The sequence below is a fragment of the Ipomoea triloba genome, chromosome 2, assembly GCF_003576645.1.
Source record: "Ipomoea triloba cultivar NCNSP0323 chromosome 2, ASM357664v1".
Classification (NCBI taxonomy): Eukaryota; Viridiplantae; Streptophyta; class Magnoliopsida; order Solanales; family Convolvulaceae; genus Ipomoea; species Ipomoea triloba.
In genome coordinates, this window is record NC_044917.1 from 4,148,499 (window position 1) to 4,166,321 (window position 17,823).

Here is a 17,823-nt window from a genome sequence, read left to right on the forward strand (position 1 = left end):
GATTACCCCCCCCCCCCCGTTTCTCATGCTGGAAGAGAAGATCGTTAAAGTCACCCAGAACCACCCATGACAGGTTAGACCTACTCGCAAGAGACCTCAGAAAGTCCCATGCCTCACCCCTCCTACTACGCTCTGGAAAGCCATAAAAACACGTCATTCTCCACACTCCAATGCCAACAATAGATACCTCCACATCCACATGATTCCTCGAATAACTCAAGAGTCTGGCCGTATTGTTCTTCTTCCACAATAAAGCCAATCCACCACTCAGACCACCACCATCCACATAAAAAAGACCCTCAAACCCTAACTTGATTCGAAGGCGTTCTGCATGATCCCGTCTTACCTTGGTTTCCATAAGGAAAACGAAATCGGGCTTCTTACGAGACACAAGGTCTGCAACTTCACGAACTGTACGTGGATTGCCCAAGCCACGACAGTTCCAACTAAGCGTACTCATGATGACGGGCGGGCCTGGGAACTAGAACCCGCCATGTGCAAGTTTTTTGACATGTCATGCATTGCAACATCACTACTGCCACTCCCCCGCCTACGTAAGGCAGCTGGCGGCCCTTCACGTCGTCGCTTGGACACGGCAACAACCTCTGCTTCCACCACAGCCCCCGTGACCGTACCCACTGCGTCATCAGCGCTGCTACCGCTAGGCGGCGTCGGTACCGCATCCGGCAACGGCAAACCCCCTACCGGAACCAGCCACTTTTCCCCTACTGCTCTCGGCCCCCGACTGTGACCGGCGCGCAAGTCTGCGCCAAAAGGGTACTGATCGATCGGAATGGTCGACTCGCGCGCCTTTAGACAAAATTTGTAGGAGTGCCCCAGCATGCCACAAAAGAAACAATAATTATGGAGTCTCTCATACCTGAATGTCACCCAGCTGTACGTTCTATCACGCTTAAGGAGTTTCATCTTGCGTTTAATAGGCTTATCTACCGGAAGGGCTACTCGGATGCGGTAGAAGTTAAGCCATGGTGCCCCCGTGAAACGATCATCGCACATAACAAACTTGCCGAGAAAATTCCCAATCTGCTCCTGAATCAGCTCGGATGTATACCCCATCGGTAGGTCATGGAGTTGCACCCACATCTCCACCGAATCCAACACTACATCACCCGGTAGAACGCCGTCCATTACCGGCTTGCAAACTAGGGTAGCATTCTCATACGTCTATAGCCCCTCGTCAACAACATACTGCAGATCGGAAGCGTGGAAAAAAACAAACAGGAAAAGATTTGGCTCTAGCTCCGTTATCTGGACACCCTTTACCGGCTTCCATACTGACGCCATTACTTGCCTCATGTACTCCAGCTTAATCAATCTCGCTGTCAAAAATCGACCGACAAGCGGCCACGTTTGAACAGCACCAGCAGCAGTCTCGCCGTTCGTCACCATTACAGGCTCGAACGTCTCATCTTCGTCTTCGAGCACCATGTCCGCCCAGCGAGTCGAAAGACCCATCACCGCAGCATCCGTCGTCGCCATGCAGAAAGAACGAGAAGAAAACACCGGGGAGATCACCGAAAAAAACGAAAGAAAGCCAGAAAGACCTAGAGAAACCCTAGGAAGGAGAAAACCCTAGAGAGCTAGGGAGCTAGTTTTACGTGAGAATTTTCCTGACATGTTTGACATGTTACTTGACCTACAAAATGATTTTTTGTATTTGACTTATAAGTGTTATTTATTATAATTTACTTTTTAACTGACATTTTTGTCCAGACAAAGTGTCCATTGCTCTTCAGTAAATCCTAATAAAGAGTTTTTTTTTTCCTAATATGCAAAATAGTGTTGTACAACACATTAATAATAAAATCACTTATTAAAAAGTTTTTTTTGTAACGAGTGAAATTTGCAGCCACTAATCAAGAGTGTATACCGGGTAAACTATGCTCTTGTGTAATAGCTCGCAAACTATACTGAGAAAACTCTGCGTGACAAGCTAGACTGAAAAGGTGCTGACAAGAATATGAATTATTCATGACCTTCTAGTACGAGAATGTTCTACCCACTCAGTTTGGGCCATTTTTTTTTTACTTCATTTCTAATCTTGGCGCATGCATTATACATTTATACCCCCGAAAAAAGGTCTATAATTTTTTTATCAAATATATTTAAAAAATATAATTGAAATAACAAATTTTAAAAGTATACTAAGCCTTTTTCCAAAATTTGATGAAATTTCCATGACTATATTCAGAGACATAGAGCCCAAAATCACAACTTGATGGGAATATCAATTTCTAAAAGTATACTAAATCATTTTCTTTAGTGTAATAAGAGAGCCCGAGCCCAAAAATAGCATTTGCAAAATCCTATATTGGATCAAACTTGCGGGCCGAAAAATGAAAGCCCGAAAATATGGACAAAAGGATACCTACAAAGTGAAGTTGTGGAGAAGAGAGTGGCAGCATCATATCACTCACTTCCCCTCCACAAATCAAATTTATGAATTATCTTCTATGATCTATCCAAATTTCTGTGTTTCATCCCCATCCCCACGTTAACCAAAACCATTTTTTTCTTAATAACCCTAAAATCACTCCAAAATTTGAAAAAGATTACCCTGCACAATGATAATAAACCTCTCTTCTTCTCCCCCTGCTTCTTCTTCTTCTTCGTTAGCTTCATGCCTCAGTAGATTAGCAAGTTCGAAGGCACCCATTTCAGAATTCCCTCTAAGAAGCAAATCCCAGATTTCAAAATCCTCACTTCACTGCTCTTTTTCTTCTCTACGCTTATTCAAGAATGGGGGGAGGAGGAAAAGGTTCAAGCTTCAGGCAATAGGAGGGCTGGATTTTGGTGGGTTTGAGGGTGCCCAGTCAGTTCTTGAGGCAGCTGGAGTGTTGACCGCTATCATCATAGTTCATGAAAGCGGTCACTTCTTGGCCGCTTATCTCCAGGGAATTCATGTAAGTAAGTTCGCGGTTGGGTTTGGTCCAATTTTAGCTAAGTTCAATTCCAAGAATGTGGAGTATTCAATTAGAGCATTTCCTTTAGGTGGTTTTGTTGGGTTCCCTGATAATGATCCTGATAGTGATATCCCACCAGATGATAAGAATCTGCTAAAAAATAGGCCTATTTTTGATAGAGTGCTTGTAATTTCAGCTGGAGTGATTGCTAATATAGTGTTTGCTTATGTTATAATCTTCACACAAGTCCTCTCAGTTGGATTGCCAGTGCAAGAGGCCTTCCCTGGTGTGCTGGTACCAGATGTTAGGCCATTTTCTGCGGCTAGCCGAGATGGCATAATCCCTGGGGATGTCATTCTAGGGGTTAATGGAATTGAACTTGGGAAAACTGGGCCTAATTTGGTGTCTGAGGTTGTTGATGTTATTAAGAATAGCCCGAAAAGAAGTGTGTTGCTTAAGATAGGGAGGGGAGAGCAAAATGTTAATGTTTATGTTACTCCTGATATGAATACAGATGGTACTGGTCGAATTGGAGTACAGTTAACCCCGAACTATAAGCTTTCGAAGGTTAGCCCTAGGAATATATTTGAAGTTTTCAGCTTCTCGGGGCGTGAGTTTTGGGGACTCACATATAATGTGTTGGACAGCTTGAAACAGACGTTTTTAAACTTCTCTCAATCTGCTAGCAAGGTTTCTGGTCCGGTTGCTATTATTGCTGTTGGTGCTGAGGTTGCAAAATCGAATATAGATGGTCTATACCAATTTGCTGCGGTTTTGAACCTTAACCTTGCAGTGATAAACCTTCTTCCTTTGCCTGCTTTGGATGGGGGTTCATTGGCTTTGATTCTCATAGAAGCAGCTAGGGGTGGGCGGAAGCTTCCTTTAGAATTAGAGCAGCGGATTATGTCATCTGGAATCATGTTTGTCATAATTCTTGGACTATTCCTTCTGGTGCGGGACACACTAAATCTTGACTTCATAAGGGATTTATTGTGATGATTCGGCAAAATGTTTCCCCGATAGCTTTGGGCTTGGAAAACGTCTGATTGTAAATGCACATACATGCCTCGAAGGCAAAAGAGTTGCCTATGGTGAGTTGATTTAAACCTTTGTCTCCTAAATATTCAATGGCAGGAAGCTCTTGACCTCATCTCGGTCCTTGATTGTGATCCAACGATGGACACAGATTTAAAGTGTACTAGTAGTTCACTGCACTAAACGTGGAGAATTGAGCTAGGTCTCCACCATATGATACTTTACCTGCATATTTGTACCATTAAAACCCTTTACATTTACATTTTTATGGATCACATTGAGTCTGAATACTTGGAATAGATTGTTCCTCTCAAATCTTTTGATAATCGTCTCCATGATTGTCTATCTGTTGACCATAAAAACCTGACATATTGTTTACTATATCATCAATTCTTGACTTGAAAATTTCCTCTCTGCAATGAGAAGCCTTTTTAGATTTTGAGGTCTGTTTCTTTCCCTGTGGCATTTACACTAGTCTGGGCAGCTGAATTTATTGATTATTACAGGGAGGTCTTTGAATGCTGCAGTTATGATCTGTTTTCTTCAAAGCCATAATGTCATTCAGTGAATAAACTGCTTATGTTTTAGTCTCTGTCCTGTTCTCCAGGTAAGCCAATGCTCTTTGGGAACTAACCTCTTGCAAGTTCAGTAGATTGAGAAAATAGTTATGAACAGATACTGCATTGTAACAAAATTAATAGTACTAAAAAAAAAAAAAAAAATATTTAAGATATGCTTGAGACAGACCTTTTATTTACTAAACTATTGATACCTGGCAACAACAACATCGTATCTGAATGACTTCCAAGTTAGTTTTTGAGTATCTATAATTGACTATGCGTAACACTACTTCTTGAATCTATTGCATGGATTTTTTTAAATACTTAATTATTAGGAAAGCTTATAATGTGAATCAATACCAATGTTGATTGTACTTTTGTTTCGTGCATTATTAGTAATGCTTTCTAATCGTATACTTGATTGATTTTTAGTCCTATACATTATTTGTTGAGTACTTTTAGCATAAGTGTTTATTAATATGTTAAAAGTTTTCTTTAATTATTATATAATTTTTTAATGATAATTCACCCATTTTTTGTCTTAGATTTATATGTGGCTATCCACTTTTAATCCCTTTTTTTTTTTTCAAAACATCTCCTCTTGATCCTAATATTATTGTAGCATGACCATTGTTGGTTCTACATCAACAAAATCGTTTAACTTTCATAAAATACAAGCGCATTTAGGTCTTCAATTATGAATTTTTTTAAATAAAAATATAGTGGGTCAACCCACTTTGTATAAAAATGTCCTTGTATTTAAGAGCATTTCAACGATTTTATTGATGGAATACCAAAAATGGTCATGTCACAATAATACTAAGACCAAAGGGAATGTTCTAAAAAATGACTAAAATTAGATTATCACCTATAAATCTAGGACTAAAATTGAAATTAACTCTTCACCCACTAACGACTCATTAAGAATTGATAGATTTAGGAAAGGAAAAAAGTATCAAATATGCCACTAAACTTATTGTTTTTGTGCAATTGAATTTCTGAACTTAAAAAGTGTGCAATTGAACACCATTAAACAAGAAAATTTTGTGCAATTGAGATATTTTTGGTTTTCTTTTAATGCAATTTGAATTGAAAACGTTTCAATCTTTCCTCCCAACTAGTATGACGTAGGAAAGGACAACTCTTAGTATATACCATGTAAGCAATATGATTGGATAATACTATAAAAAATTAGAAAATAGTCCCAATTGCACATACTTTCCTTGTTTGATAGATTGATTGCACACTTTTTAAGTTCAATGACCAAAGTGTACGAAATTAATAAGTTCAGTAACTTATTTGATAGTTTTTTTTTTTTATATAGATTTATGATACATGGCATGTCAAGCCACTTAAAAAGTAAACGGTGTTATATTTTAGGGCGGGGGAGGGGATGAAAATAGTCCTTTTTTATTGCACAGTTCAACTCCTAACGTGAGTGACTTATTGGCATTAAATAATGACTGCTTATTTTTCTCGTCATTAAAAAAAAAATTCATAGTCGCTAAATATGCACTTTTAATAAAGCTCACATTGTAATCTTAACTAACAAATGACTATAAGGAGATAAACCAATTTAAATCATTCATAATTGATAAGCTCAAATAAAAAAGATAAAAAGATTAATAAACAACTCACATGTAGAGTACAAGTGTACAACTTTAAAAGTTTTAGTTGCCAAGTAGGAAACTCTCATCCTTATACCATACGAAAGTTCATATGGAAAAAGAAAATTAAAAAACAAAAACAAAAAAAAAGGGAAAAAGAAAAGGAAAATTAAAAAAAATGAAATAATTACGGAGGTGAGAATTGAAAAAGAGTGGAGAAAGAAAACTGCGCAAAAAAATGTAGCATGAGCCATGAAGCTTGCAAGCCGGGACGAGAACTAAGCTCACGCCTACCATTCTATAAATCCTCCACACCCTCCTCTCCGCTCTCACTCTCATCTCTCTCCCTCCCTCTCTCCCGCACTCTCTTTCACCCAATTCCCTTTTCTCCATAGATTTTCTTCTTTTCTTTAAACAAAACAAAAACACACAAGAAAAATCGCCCTTCAATTCCAATTAAAATCAAACCAAATAACAGAAGAGCCAACACAAGGGCGGCACGGTGTGTTGATGGCCCCGGATGGCGGAGGAATGAAGAACGGCGGCGGAGCGTCGGGGAGAACCGGAGGAGCGCGGCAGATGCTGAAGAAAGGGCCGTGGACGGCGGCGGAGGACGCGATTCTGATGGAGTACGTGAAGAAGCACGGCGAAGGGAATTGGAATGCGGTGCAGAGAAATTCTGGATTGATGAGATGCGGTAAGAGTTGCAGGTTAAGATGGGCTAATCATCTCAGACCTAATCTCAGAAAAGGCGCCTTTTCCCCCGAAGAAGAACGCCTCATCGTCGAGCTCCACGCTAAGCTCGGTAACAAATGGGCTCGCATGGCCGCTCAGGTTCATTAATATTCATATATTCTCTCTGTCTCATTTTATCTAGTCAAATTTACTATTCTTTTTGTTTATTTTGTTTAGGTTTTTTATAAATTTAATTTTTTTTTATAGTATCTCATTAATTAAATGAGAATAAAAGAATATAAAGAATAATACAATTAATTTACAATATTCTAAGAATAATATTGTTGTTGTTGGGGATTTGGTAGCTGCCTGGAAGAACAGATAACGAGATCAAGAATTACTGGAACACGAGGCTGAAGAGAAGACAGAGAGCGGGATTACCTATATATCCTCAAGAAATTCAACCGCAAAACACATATCATCATCCAAACCAGATTCTAATACAACAAACTCGATCCAGCCGTTCATCGTCTCCGCTGTCAGCGCTTTTATCGGCTCCGCCGCCGCCGCATCACCTGCCCAAGCCCGCCGCCCCTTATAATCCCCCTCCGTCGATTTACGACCACATGTTCGATTCTCCGGCGACCTTGAAATCTGCTCCGGTGGCCACTCTGCAAGGCCACGGCTCTCATTTCAAGTTCTTCTCAGCCCCGCCGGGCGGCCTCGCTTTAACATTGGCGGCCTCGTCTAATAAACCCGGCCAGTTCTCCTCCCCTGTTACGCCGCCGTTGCCGAAACATTTCAACGCGCCGTTGCCGATCCCGTCGCTCCCGTTTAGCGCTCTCCATCCCTTCTCCGCCGTTTTCGGCGGCCCGTCGGGAGCCAACATGCAAGAGCGACCTTCAATCCAAACCCCCGTGCCGGCGGCCACTCCGACCACATCGTCCGGGATCACCGGGAGCCTTTACCCGGCGCCGAGCGACGACGCTAATGACTATGAAGTTCTCCCGGGCTTGCCGCGAAGCAACAGTGGGTTATTGGAGGATTTATTGCACGAATCTCATGCTTTGGCGCGCGACGTCGAGAAAATTAACAAAGATTCCTCGGACGGAAAAGGGAAACAAAAATCTACGTCGGACGAGTACGAAGCTTTGCTGGGAAATCCATCACCGCCCGCCGTCCATGAACAAGCAGTGTATAGCTTTGGCTATGAAGGTTCAATCCCTTATAATTCACCATTTTGTTATGATAAGGCTGAGTGAGTGAGATCGTCTAATGGGTCAGATTTTAATTAATGTGTCAAATTTTTGAACTTATTAATCAATGATCTGACCTATCTCACAGATTGAGACCAGGTCTTATACAAATTTTTGTAGTTTTATTATTAAATCCTTAATCTTTAGGCCTTATACTTTGACCCAACAAAATTTGGAGGGTTATTATTTTTCTTAATAATCAATTAATTGGTATTATTAGTGACTTGTTTGTGAATTTATAGGCGAATCAGCTTCAGCCAAGGAAAGTAATAGTCCGGTGGACGACGATATATTGAGTCTTCTTGACAATTTTCCACTGGCTGTACCGGTTCCTGATTGGTACGAAGACGGGAAGGGCGGCGGCGATTTGGTGAACGGAGGAGCATTTAATACGATGCAGGGCGGCGGTGGTGCTACCGGCGTCGTGGGGAATCACAAAGAAGAGTCGAAATCGTCAAGCACGACAACCTCGGAGTCAACGTTGTGCTGGAATAACATGCCTTGTATTTCCTAGAGTAGAAAAAAATATTGTGTAGGTGTACGTTAGGTTATAGTATTGTTGTGATAGACCTTAATTTCTGAGAGCTTTTTAATTTTTAATTTGGTATGGATCTTAGGCGGGCGATCAGTAGTTAATTCATCAAACTTCTAAGCCATAGCATGGCTGTACTACTGTTGGGTTGTGACGAATGGGATGAGCTTATGTTGTTGTCTGTTCAAACTTTTCCGAGACCATATTTCTTTTTGTTGGTTTTTAGTTCATATGTTAGTAATTTACCTGCAAAGATCACGTTAGCCAGCCAACTAGCTAGGACCGGTTAACTAGTTTGACTTCGAACGAGACACACCCTTAACAATTAGTGGATCTACAAATATTACACTTTCTTTTCAAAATTAACTCATAATATCTATATGAATGCCTTTTTTCTAATATGATATCTTTTTCTTATTTATTTTTTTTTAATAGAATTGGTGTTAAATGAATCACTACAACCAACATGTAATTGTAGCTTTATTCCTTTGTGCTTGCTAATTTAAGGCAAGGTTTTAATGAGATGAAAAAAAAAATGCTTCTGATAGCTTAGGGCTACTCGTGCTAGGAACAAATAGCTTAAGGTAAGGTATAACTTGTGACACCACTATGATAGTTGGGGCGATATGATAGGTCGTCTAGTTGAGCTTCTAGCTCGGTTGGGTGACACTTTTGAATTGGCCTAATGCAAATCCATCTCCATGGCTAGGTTGGCAAATCCATCGATTGGCTTTCAACTCTAAGTGTTGGTAATATTTACTCCAACACTAATGAATACAAAATATTTTTTTAAATGCCATCTCAGAATGAATATTGGAAATAAAATTACTAAGGTCATTGGATAATTAAATTGAATAATAATTTCCTATTAAACTAAAAATTCTTTCCTTTCTTTTTTTTTTTTCGCTACAAGCCCTTCTTTCTCATCATGAAAATTAAGAAAAAAGACAAAGGAAAAACTTATTATTAGTTTGATTTTTGTTATGAGTTTGTTTCTCTTTTCTTAAGGGTCAAGTCTATATCTCCATCTTTTTTCTCTTGTTGTATTTACAATAAATTCCTTTTCTGAATAATAATAAGTAACGTAACCAAGTTGGCATATAAAATAGAATAAAGTAGATCGATATGGACTACATCTAAGCTTTCTTCCAAAATGTCGCTTCGATATATTTACTAAATTTAGATAGTTGATGGGATGATGTAAGAGCAGACAAGTTTAATCCTGGTCATATGTATAATAATAATATGCATGTAGTAGTGGATACTAGGAAGACGTCTGCATTAATCATCCTTAAAAAAGGTTCACGCACACCATCTTCTCCCCAATCGTCGCCTACTTTTATTTTTCTTCTTTCCCTTAAAAAAAAAAAAAAAAAAATTCTTCCCAATCTTTATGTCCTTAAAAACCTTACTTTTAATCAACTTGGTTGGCCTGAATGGTCGTGCACTATTGTCCTTTAAGAGAAGCCAGTTGTTCGAATCTCTGGCCTTTTGTATGAAAAAATCAATCTAGTCATCACTTTGCTCATTAATTGGACTGACCCAGTGCGAATGGAGATTCATTTGAGTATGGTCTGAGCTTAAAAGTGCCTCTTAAAGTTAAGGTATGTTCAAGACATCCCGTTGTCTAATCCAAAAACCTCACTTTTTAAAGATAAGTTTTCATCAAATCCTATTTGAAAAGTTTATCTCAAAACTTATCGTTTCATTTACTTAGTTTGACTCCCGATCTTGTTTATGCATAATTAATTTTTTAAGAAAAAAAAAAGAAAAATTAAATAGGGTGAAATTCATATATGGATGGATGGGATGTATCATGGATGAGATATTGAGTGTTGCCAAGGATGATTGTGCTTGCATGGTTCACGTTGTGGCGGCATAGAGTTATGGGTTATGTTGAAAATATAATGGTATCCAATTAATGACGTAAGTATATATATGCAGCATGCTTTTATAGGGTTTTGTGGATTGCGAGCCATACGTCAATATAATAACGTGCTCAAGCAATGCCCATAAGGAGTAGAGTCAGCAGCCAATGGATAGTATTTATTTGCTTCATTTATCAAAATGCTCAGCTGTTTCTCTACTTTTTTTCTTTTAGTGCTACTGACTCTATTACATTGTAATATCTGTTTATCTATATTTTTTCAGCCCGTTAAAATACAAAAAGTCAATACTGCTTTCACTGATGCTCTTTCTTCTCTTTCTTTCGTTCTTCTTTAAAGAAATAAAGAAATAAATTATTAGTATGCACCGTTCTGAGAATTGTTAATATGGGAATTGAGGGGAGAATATAAAAATCAAATTTAAAAAAAAAAAAAGTTATGGGGCAGTCCAATTGCACCACTTGACTATCCTACGTACCACCCGCCGATTTCTTTCATTCTAAGTTCATTTAATTGTGTGCAATATGTATGGCCGGCTTTTACTTCTGAGACGGAGGCAGTCATCTTTCGTCACAAAATTAGTCCAAATTAAATATGAATTTCTATAATAGACGCTCAGATTTGGACCTTATTTGGTATTCATGAGCCTTATTTGACTTTTGAGATGGCCGCCATTCTTCTAAGACAGGTGATGACTATTTTAAAAAGAAATTAAAAGATTTGCATTTCAGGATTTACATATAAGTATAAGAAGGTCGTTATGTAATATGTGTTACTGTGTTAGCCACACCAATAATAAATTGATGAATAAATAGCATTTGGACTCGGTTATACTTTTTTATTCAATTTAATTAAGGTGGTTAGGTATGTACTTAGGTTGAGCTTTTCAAAATTAGGCAAAAATTTGTGTGATAAGTCTCATTGATCATTGTCCTTAAGTCAGAAATAAAATATTATTTAAGAAGAAATGTACATTTTGATATTCTTATTTTTAAGTTATGATCCCTTCTTATTTTTTAGGGGCGGGGGCTGTGGGTTCTTTTTCACACCAACGACACGTAAACTAGTAATCACAACGGCATTTGGTAATAATTCATCATTAAACTCATGACTTTTTAACTTTTTTTCTCTGTTCTTTTATCTTTATTAATTTACAAAAATAACATCATCTACCCTTCATTAATCAAAATCTTAATATTTTAGTTTATCCTTTTTATATATTTTTACACTTTTTAGACAATAATTAATTTTACCAAATACTTTAATTTTAATTACTTAACATATCAACTACTAATAACTTTTTAGTTTGGCGTGTCAAACAGATGAGGCTATGTTAATGAAACAAGTACGTATACAATATTAATTAGGTTACGCAACTAATAATTTCGACATGTTTGTGTTAATCAATTTAGATACATATAAACAACATTTTAGATTTATATAATGGATCATTCATGTGAGAACATACTTTCAAGTAAAAAGTGAATATTAATCTAATCCATCCGTTTAGATGGATCGACAGTTGAGAATTATTTTGCCTATTTTTATTCAAACGTTCAAATCATACATATTTATTTTGTCTAGACCATTCATTTCTTACCATTTCAGCCAAATTTACCGCAATAGTAATGCAATAGTAATGCAGAGTAAGAGGGGGAGCAGAGATGATAAATGTGCAGTGCTTGAGTAAGAAATGTCAATGATGAGTCCATGTAATGTTCATGCAAGGATGGCCTTTCACCACACCCGCCATATTTCAAGCCACATAACCCTCTTCCCACAAATATCACGTGTCCCGGTCCGGTCCCCTGCCCGTGCCCTAGCTCTAAACACTTGTCTTTTCGTTGCTTCACTTAAATTATCCGGCTGCTCCACACTCAATATATCAACCCCACTCCGCCGTGGTGGTGCCCGGCGCAACCAATCTATTCCAGATTCTTCTGTACTCATAAGTGACTACACACTCATACCACACAAATTATATATGCATTTTTCTTTTAAATCTTTGGACACCAACTCTTTCTTTATCTTCTCCAATTAATTCATCTTTGGCTTTATTTTAAGCATTATTATTATTGCTTTATTTTGAATGTGTTACTAGTGTTTATATATGTGGTAGTCCTCGCATAAATCATTAGATAATAAGATTACTGGCGCAAACCATTAGATAACAAGATCATATATTAAAGACTTGAAAATAAAACTAAAGGATGATTGATTGTTTGGAGAATGAAGTAGTTTGAATCACATAATCAAAAAGGGTTATTTACATGTACATAGTGAGGGCCAAGTGGGTCTAATAGTTAATTATGTCATTACATAATGATTTTTTTTTTTTTACATACATAATGATTTTGATTGAGAGTTTATGTCCAATGATCTTAGGAGGACTAAATAAGTTGTTATATCATTGACCAGGGTCCAATTTCACCTTACAATGTAGAACTAAGTTCAAAACTATGTTGTTTCATAGTTTTCATAAGTGGAGTGACACCTTTTTTCGCGCAATCATAAATAACTTTAATGCTGCGGGTACATAATTTGTTAATTGTTAGATGTATCATCTGTTAACTTATTAATTTTCAACCAAATATCTCTTAAAATTTCAACCAAACATAAGGAAAAAAATGTAGTACTAGTTTAAACAAAACAATGTCATTTTAGACTAAGATTTAGAATGCAAAGTGGGTCAATTCCACAATATAATTTGCTTGACTGAATAACCTAAAGATGGAAAATGACTTGGATGAGCCTAAATAGCTTGTCATAGCAAAGTTTATTGGATTAGAATAATTTAAGTGTTGAGTCTACAATATTCACTGTCAATAGCTAAAGACATTGTGGTCAAGCGGCATCCGGTGTACACTCTCATGTGGAAGAGAGTGGGTTCGAGCCAATAGAACTCAAAAATATTCACCGTTAATAAGTAAAATTTCATGAAGAGTAACTTGCATCTATTTAACTATTTTAGTGGCATAAGAGGCATATTTTTCCAAATTTTAGAAATTTAATCACCCAAGAAAATACAACCCCATCACTAAATGTAAACTGATTTGGCCCAATAAGCTGGACAAAAGATGTTGAGGAACAAGGTGAAATTGTTCTAAGTTGGCAGATACTTCAATTCTTGTGTGCAAGGGCTCACTGGCACAGTAGTGGCACTGCAATATATATTATTGATCTGCACTTATTAAGAATGCACAATATAATCCATCGAGCATCACTTACAATTTTGCCTGTTCGGCAAAGGGGGGAAAACAAGACCAAAAAAAGCTAGCAGTGAGAGTCGCCTGCCTGCGTTTTCATAGCCGCTTTGGCAGAGACACTCTCGTCTACTAAAATGGAGAACATCTGCACAGCTAAGCCCTCTTTCTGTTCACCTATCTCTCCCTCTTTCTCTCCATGGGTATCACTATTTTATATCTTCAACCTATAGAAATATAGAACAGAAATGCAGGTCCGGTGAGCCCGCCCTGCCAGTTTTGCGTCTTCCAGAGGTTGGAAGAAACTGCCATGCGAGCCAGTTTCAGAAAGCAGCATTCCACAGGACTTTCTCTCCCTCGCCACACCGCCTGTGGACTTCCTTTATCCTGTCAGCTGATCTGCATATCCCGCTGCACGTCCAGTCAAATGAAGCAACGCAAATGTTGCCCGCCTGAGCCTTCCATTCACAATCTGTAGCAAACAAATGCTCAACTTGTTCAAATGTGTGATCCCGCTATCAACTTAAACGTTTAGTTGAAATGGAACAAAGTAATAGACTAATAGTAATTTTACCAGGGGGAGTTCCACAGCATAATCTCCGATCATCAACGTGGTGCACATCTAGCCCAATAAACCAGGCCCCCAATGAGACATCCTCGTTAGCATATTTGTGCAGTACATGTCTGCCAAGTTATAAATTAAGATTATAGTCTTGTCTGATTTGCTGAAACATATGTCATATATAGTGGTGATAAACAAAATGTGCTTAACTGGTTCGCTGAAATATATGCAGCCAAGTCCTTCGAGATGGCGTATAACTGTCCTGTAGCATGACGGAAATATTTGTTTCCAGTCTCCCCAAACTTCCAATACTCAGGTTCATGGTATCTTACTCCCCTGGTTCATGAAAATCAACTTCATATCTTAACATCTTCTTCACTAAATATAGTTCAGATCAGCAGAATGAAATAAATGCTTACTTCTGAGATAGAACAGGCCCAGATTTCATGCACCCAATATACACTCGTGGTTTCTTGCGGTGTCTAGCTAGCGTTTCGCCTAGTGTTCCTGCAACAATGGCAGTCACTCATAAGTCATCAGATCAGATATACATAAAGAGTTGCAGGATTAATTGAACTAGCTAGCCTGTTACCTATATTTACATGGACATCATCGTCTACTTTTATGTAATACTCTGCGTCCCATAGCTTAACAGCAGTGGAAAAATAAGTCTTCGTCTTGGCAGACAGCTCAAGATACCCCTCTACATGATCCTGTTTAGATTGGCACAAGAGACATTAAATTTTTTGTTTAACCAGCCAAGTTCGTCAGGCTGTTGACTAACCACAATGCTACAAGTTCGCCTCCTGGAGGGAATTATTGACTTTCTTGGTTTGAGCCGATAAGTTATGGGCAATGTAGGTTGGTTTATCCTCTTGTGGTTCTTGCCGGTTAGAGGCACGGGACAAAATTTGTCCAACATCGAATAGTGGTCGCCTTGTAAGTATAAAAAAGAAGAAGTTTTGAGCATTACCAGTCTCAAGAAATCTCCATGCTTTTTATCCTCGGCTTCAATAGCTCTGTCTAGAATACCGCCTACTGTCGCACTGCAGGACAAACAAATGGTTCCATTAATGCTGCCCAAGTCATAAGATCGAACACTTGGAGTGCAAGTGTTAATCAAAAGAGGAATGTAGATCTCTACCCGTGACCGATTACAAAGCGAATGACTACCCCTTTCTCTTCTTCCAGCTTCTTCCTCTTTTCACCTATTTCATCGTATCAAAAGAAAAAATGCAATGTATAAGAAAAACAGTCAGATTATCTAGAAAATGTAAGGAAAAGGGCAGAGAAACCAGTAAGAAACCTTGTGGCATCCATGTGTTGCGAACTGAATCTCGTCGTTTTCTGCTACTAAATGCAGTGTTTATTCCTATAACCATGAAATATTTTCTTCTTTTAGATGAACCGCTCTTCTCACCGTCCTCCGACATAGGAGAGCCACTAAGAATTGATTCCTGAGCCGCCTTTGCAGCAGCCAACTCCATCTCCAAATTCGAAATGGTTTTATCTAGCGTCCTGCACAAATTGTACAGTTAATCATTCAACATATCAGATGCATGAAGTGCAAATCGCATTTTACCAAAAAACAAATCATAATCTGGACGACAAGGGAGGAATGAGGAATGAAACACGGCAACTCACTGAATGGCATGATGCGTTTTAGAAACTTCCCCAAAAACGTCTTTGGATACTTTCACATCTTTCGGCTGCAACTACATGAATGCAGACGATATCGTCAACAGAACAGTCAAAAACTTGAATAGCAGAAGATTAACAAGAGATCAAAGTTCGCCTTTCGATTCGATTTTTAGAGAGGAAGAGATAGATAGATACTCACATATTTTGTACCGCAACCTTCCGAGATCAACTTCAGACCTTCAGTTTCAGATGAAGGTGTTATTGTAATCCCTTTTGACTCCGGAACGGTCCACATTCTGTCACAAGTTAATTAATTTCATTATTGCAAAACCATCATCTCAAGCCTCACTAAAATCATAAAATTTTGAGTTGCGGTCTCTCAAATTCTACTCCCTCACTTACTTCAGGATGTGACCAAAAAAAAGATATTTTTATCACGTGGGCCTCATGAAAAATGTCTACGTCAACATTTGTGAGACAAATAGAAGTTGAGAGTAAAAAGTAAGAGTACATGTAATATTTTCTTAAAATTTTATGTCAACGACCAAATTGATCTTACTGTTAACTTGATAATTTGGTTACATGTGAATAATTTAACCTGATTTGTCTCTTTGTGATCCTTTGTCAAATCAACTAAAAATTATAAGATGAGATTTACTAAGTGTCCACTCTCAACCATATTGCAATTTCTCTTTTAACTTAAAAAAAAAAAATTGTGAAGTTAAAAAAACATTGGTTTCTCCGAAATCTGAAAATTATGTAGATCTGCACCTACTTCACCAATAAGGTTTCTCAAGCAACAGACAACATGGTACTCAATACATAGCCAAAAAAATGGCAAGCCTATATCACAAAAGACTAGAAATGCAAATCAATTAAACAGTATAAACTTAAACTGAGAAAAAAAAAACATTGAATTTCTTGAAAGCATTTATATATTATTTCGAAGGCAACCAAAAAGATTGTCATTCAAAGCACACAGAATGAAGCAAATTGCCAGGAATATGTTCCCAAAGACACCCAGATGAAAACCAATTCAAATTCCATGAAAACAGAAAAAAGGAAGAGGACCACAACCAGAAGAGCATATATGCACAATGCAAATAAACGAAAAAAGATATGAACTTTTTACCTGTTGGTGAAGAACACTCCCGCACAGAAGCTACTGATACAAAGCAAAAGCGTCCATTTTTTAGAAATGAGACTTTTGGAAACCCCCTCTCCGCCTCCACCTCTGCTCTTCACAGACATTTCTGGTTCAAATTCTCCTCTCCCCCAAAACCTTTACCTCTGTTATCAAAAACCCATTCCCAAAACTGGGTTTGAGAATCAATCCAAACCCAAACGATGAGAACTGATTGAAAGGGAGTTTTTGGTAGTTGGAACGCACTTTAAGGAAGATACTAAGCTATATTGTAAGCCTGTACCTATGACCTTCCTAGGTGCTATAAAAATGATGCCTTGTTTGAACTTGTGGTATAGTTTGTTCCTTTCTTATATCCTCTGCCCTCTCTCTCTCTCTCTTTCTATTTCTCTCTCTAGACGTACAGAACTACACTTTGCAGGGAAGACACTGGGAACAGCAGTGAAGGGGGAGACTTACTAACTGCTCAAGATCACCAAATTTACCAAACTGTCCTTGTCGCAACTACTGTTTCATTATTAAATGCTCCTCTGTAACTGAAACAGTTCATGTTACATACGGTACGTAAATGCCCTTATCTTTAACTTTGTTCTCATATTAAATTGCCCCGACAGTTTGTCAGATGCGTTGCTAAAATTAACACATTTTGGCAGAGAGTCGGCTGATGCATAACCATATATGCATTACTATACTAGTAGTAGTTTATCTTCTTCTTTCTTTTTCTTTTTTTTTTTTTGTCAAACACTTTGAAGTAGGTATGAATAGATACTACAATCTAATAGAGTTAACTGTATTAAA

At 38.0% G+C, this 17,823-nt stretch overlaps 4 protein-coding genes across 5 annotated transcripts; 2 read left to right on the plus strand and 2 right to left on the minus strand.

Moving 5' to 3' along the window:
- Positions 1-456: 456 nt before the first annotated feature.
- Positions 457-1,149, minus strand: LOC116010098. Its single transcript, XM_031249360.1, has one exon. The coding sequence runs from the start codon at positions 1,147-1,149 to the stop codon at positions 457-459; it is 693 nt and encodes a 230-aa protein (XP_031105220.1).
- A 1,286-nt stretch (positions 1,150-2,435) lies between these two features.
- Positions 2,436-4,364, plus strand: LOC116010623 (probable membrane metalloprotease ARASP2, chloroplastic). The gene has a single exon (XM_031250104.1). It carries the CDS (start codon positions 2,586-2,588, stop codon positions 3,918-3,920), a length of 1,335 nt encoding a protein of 444 aa, XP_031105964.1. The 5' UTR covers positions 2,436-2,585; the 3' UTR covers positions 3,921-4,364.
- A 1,548-nt stretch (positions 4,365-5,912) lies between these two features.
- Positions 5,913-8,776, plus strand: LOC116008962 (transcription factor MYB101). Its single transcript, XM_031248722.1, has 3 exons — positions 5,913-6,960; positions 7,167-8,016; positions 8,300-8,776. Exons 1-3 carry the CDS (start codon positions 6,637-6,639, stop codon positions 8,569-8,571), a joined length of 1,446 nt encoding a protein of 481 aa, XP_031104582.1. The 5' UTR covers positions 5,913-6,636; the 3' UTR covers positions 8,572-8,776.
- Positions 8,777-13,542: 4,766 nt separating this feature from the next.
- Positions 13,543-17,451, minus strand: LOC116011396 (probable beta-1,3-galactosyltransferase 2). Of its 2 annotated transcripts, none has more exons than XM_031250960.1 (11): positions 17,014-17,451; positions 16,081-16,177; positions 15,885-15,949; positions 15,547-15,758; positions 15,385-15,448; positions 15,214-15,286; positions 14,833-14,953; positions 14,660-14,747; positions 14,451-14,576; positions 14,253-14,362; positions 13,543-14,150 (listed from the first exon to the last, which is right to left on the minus strand). In XM_031250960.1, the coding sequence occupies exons 1-11, from the start codon at positions 17,130-17,132 to the stop codon at positions 14,002-14,004; spliced, it is 1,224 nt and encodes a 407-aa protein (XP_031106820.1). In that variant the 5' UTR covers positions 17,133-17,451; the 3' UTR covers positions 13,543-14,001. The 2 variants fall into 2 exon arrangements, with proteins under 2 accessions (XP_031106820.1, XP_031106819.1); XM_031250959.1 differs by having other exon boundaries at positions 15,885-15,955; positions 17,014-17,449.
- Between the last annotated feature and the right edge of the window lie 372 nt (positions 17,452-17,823).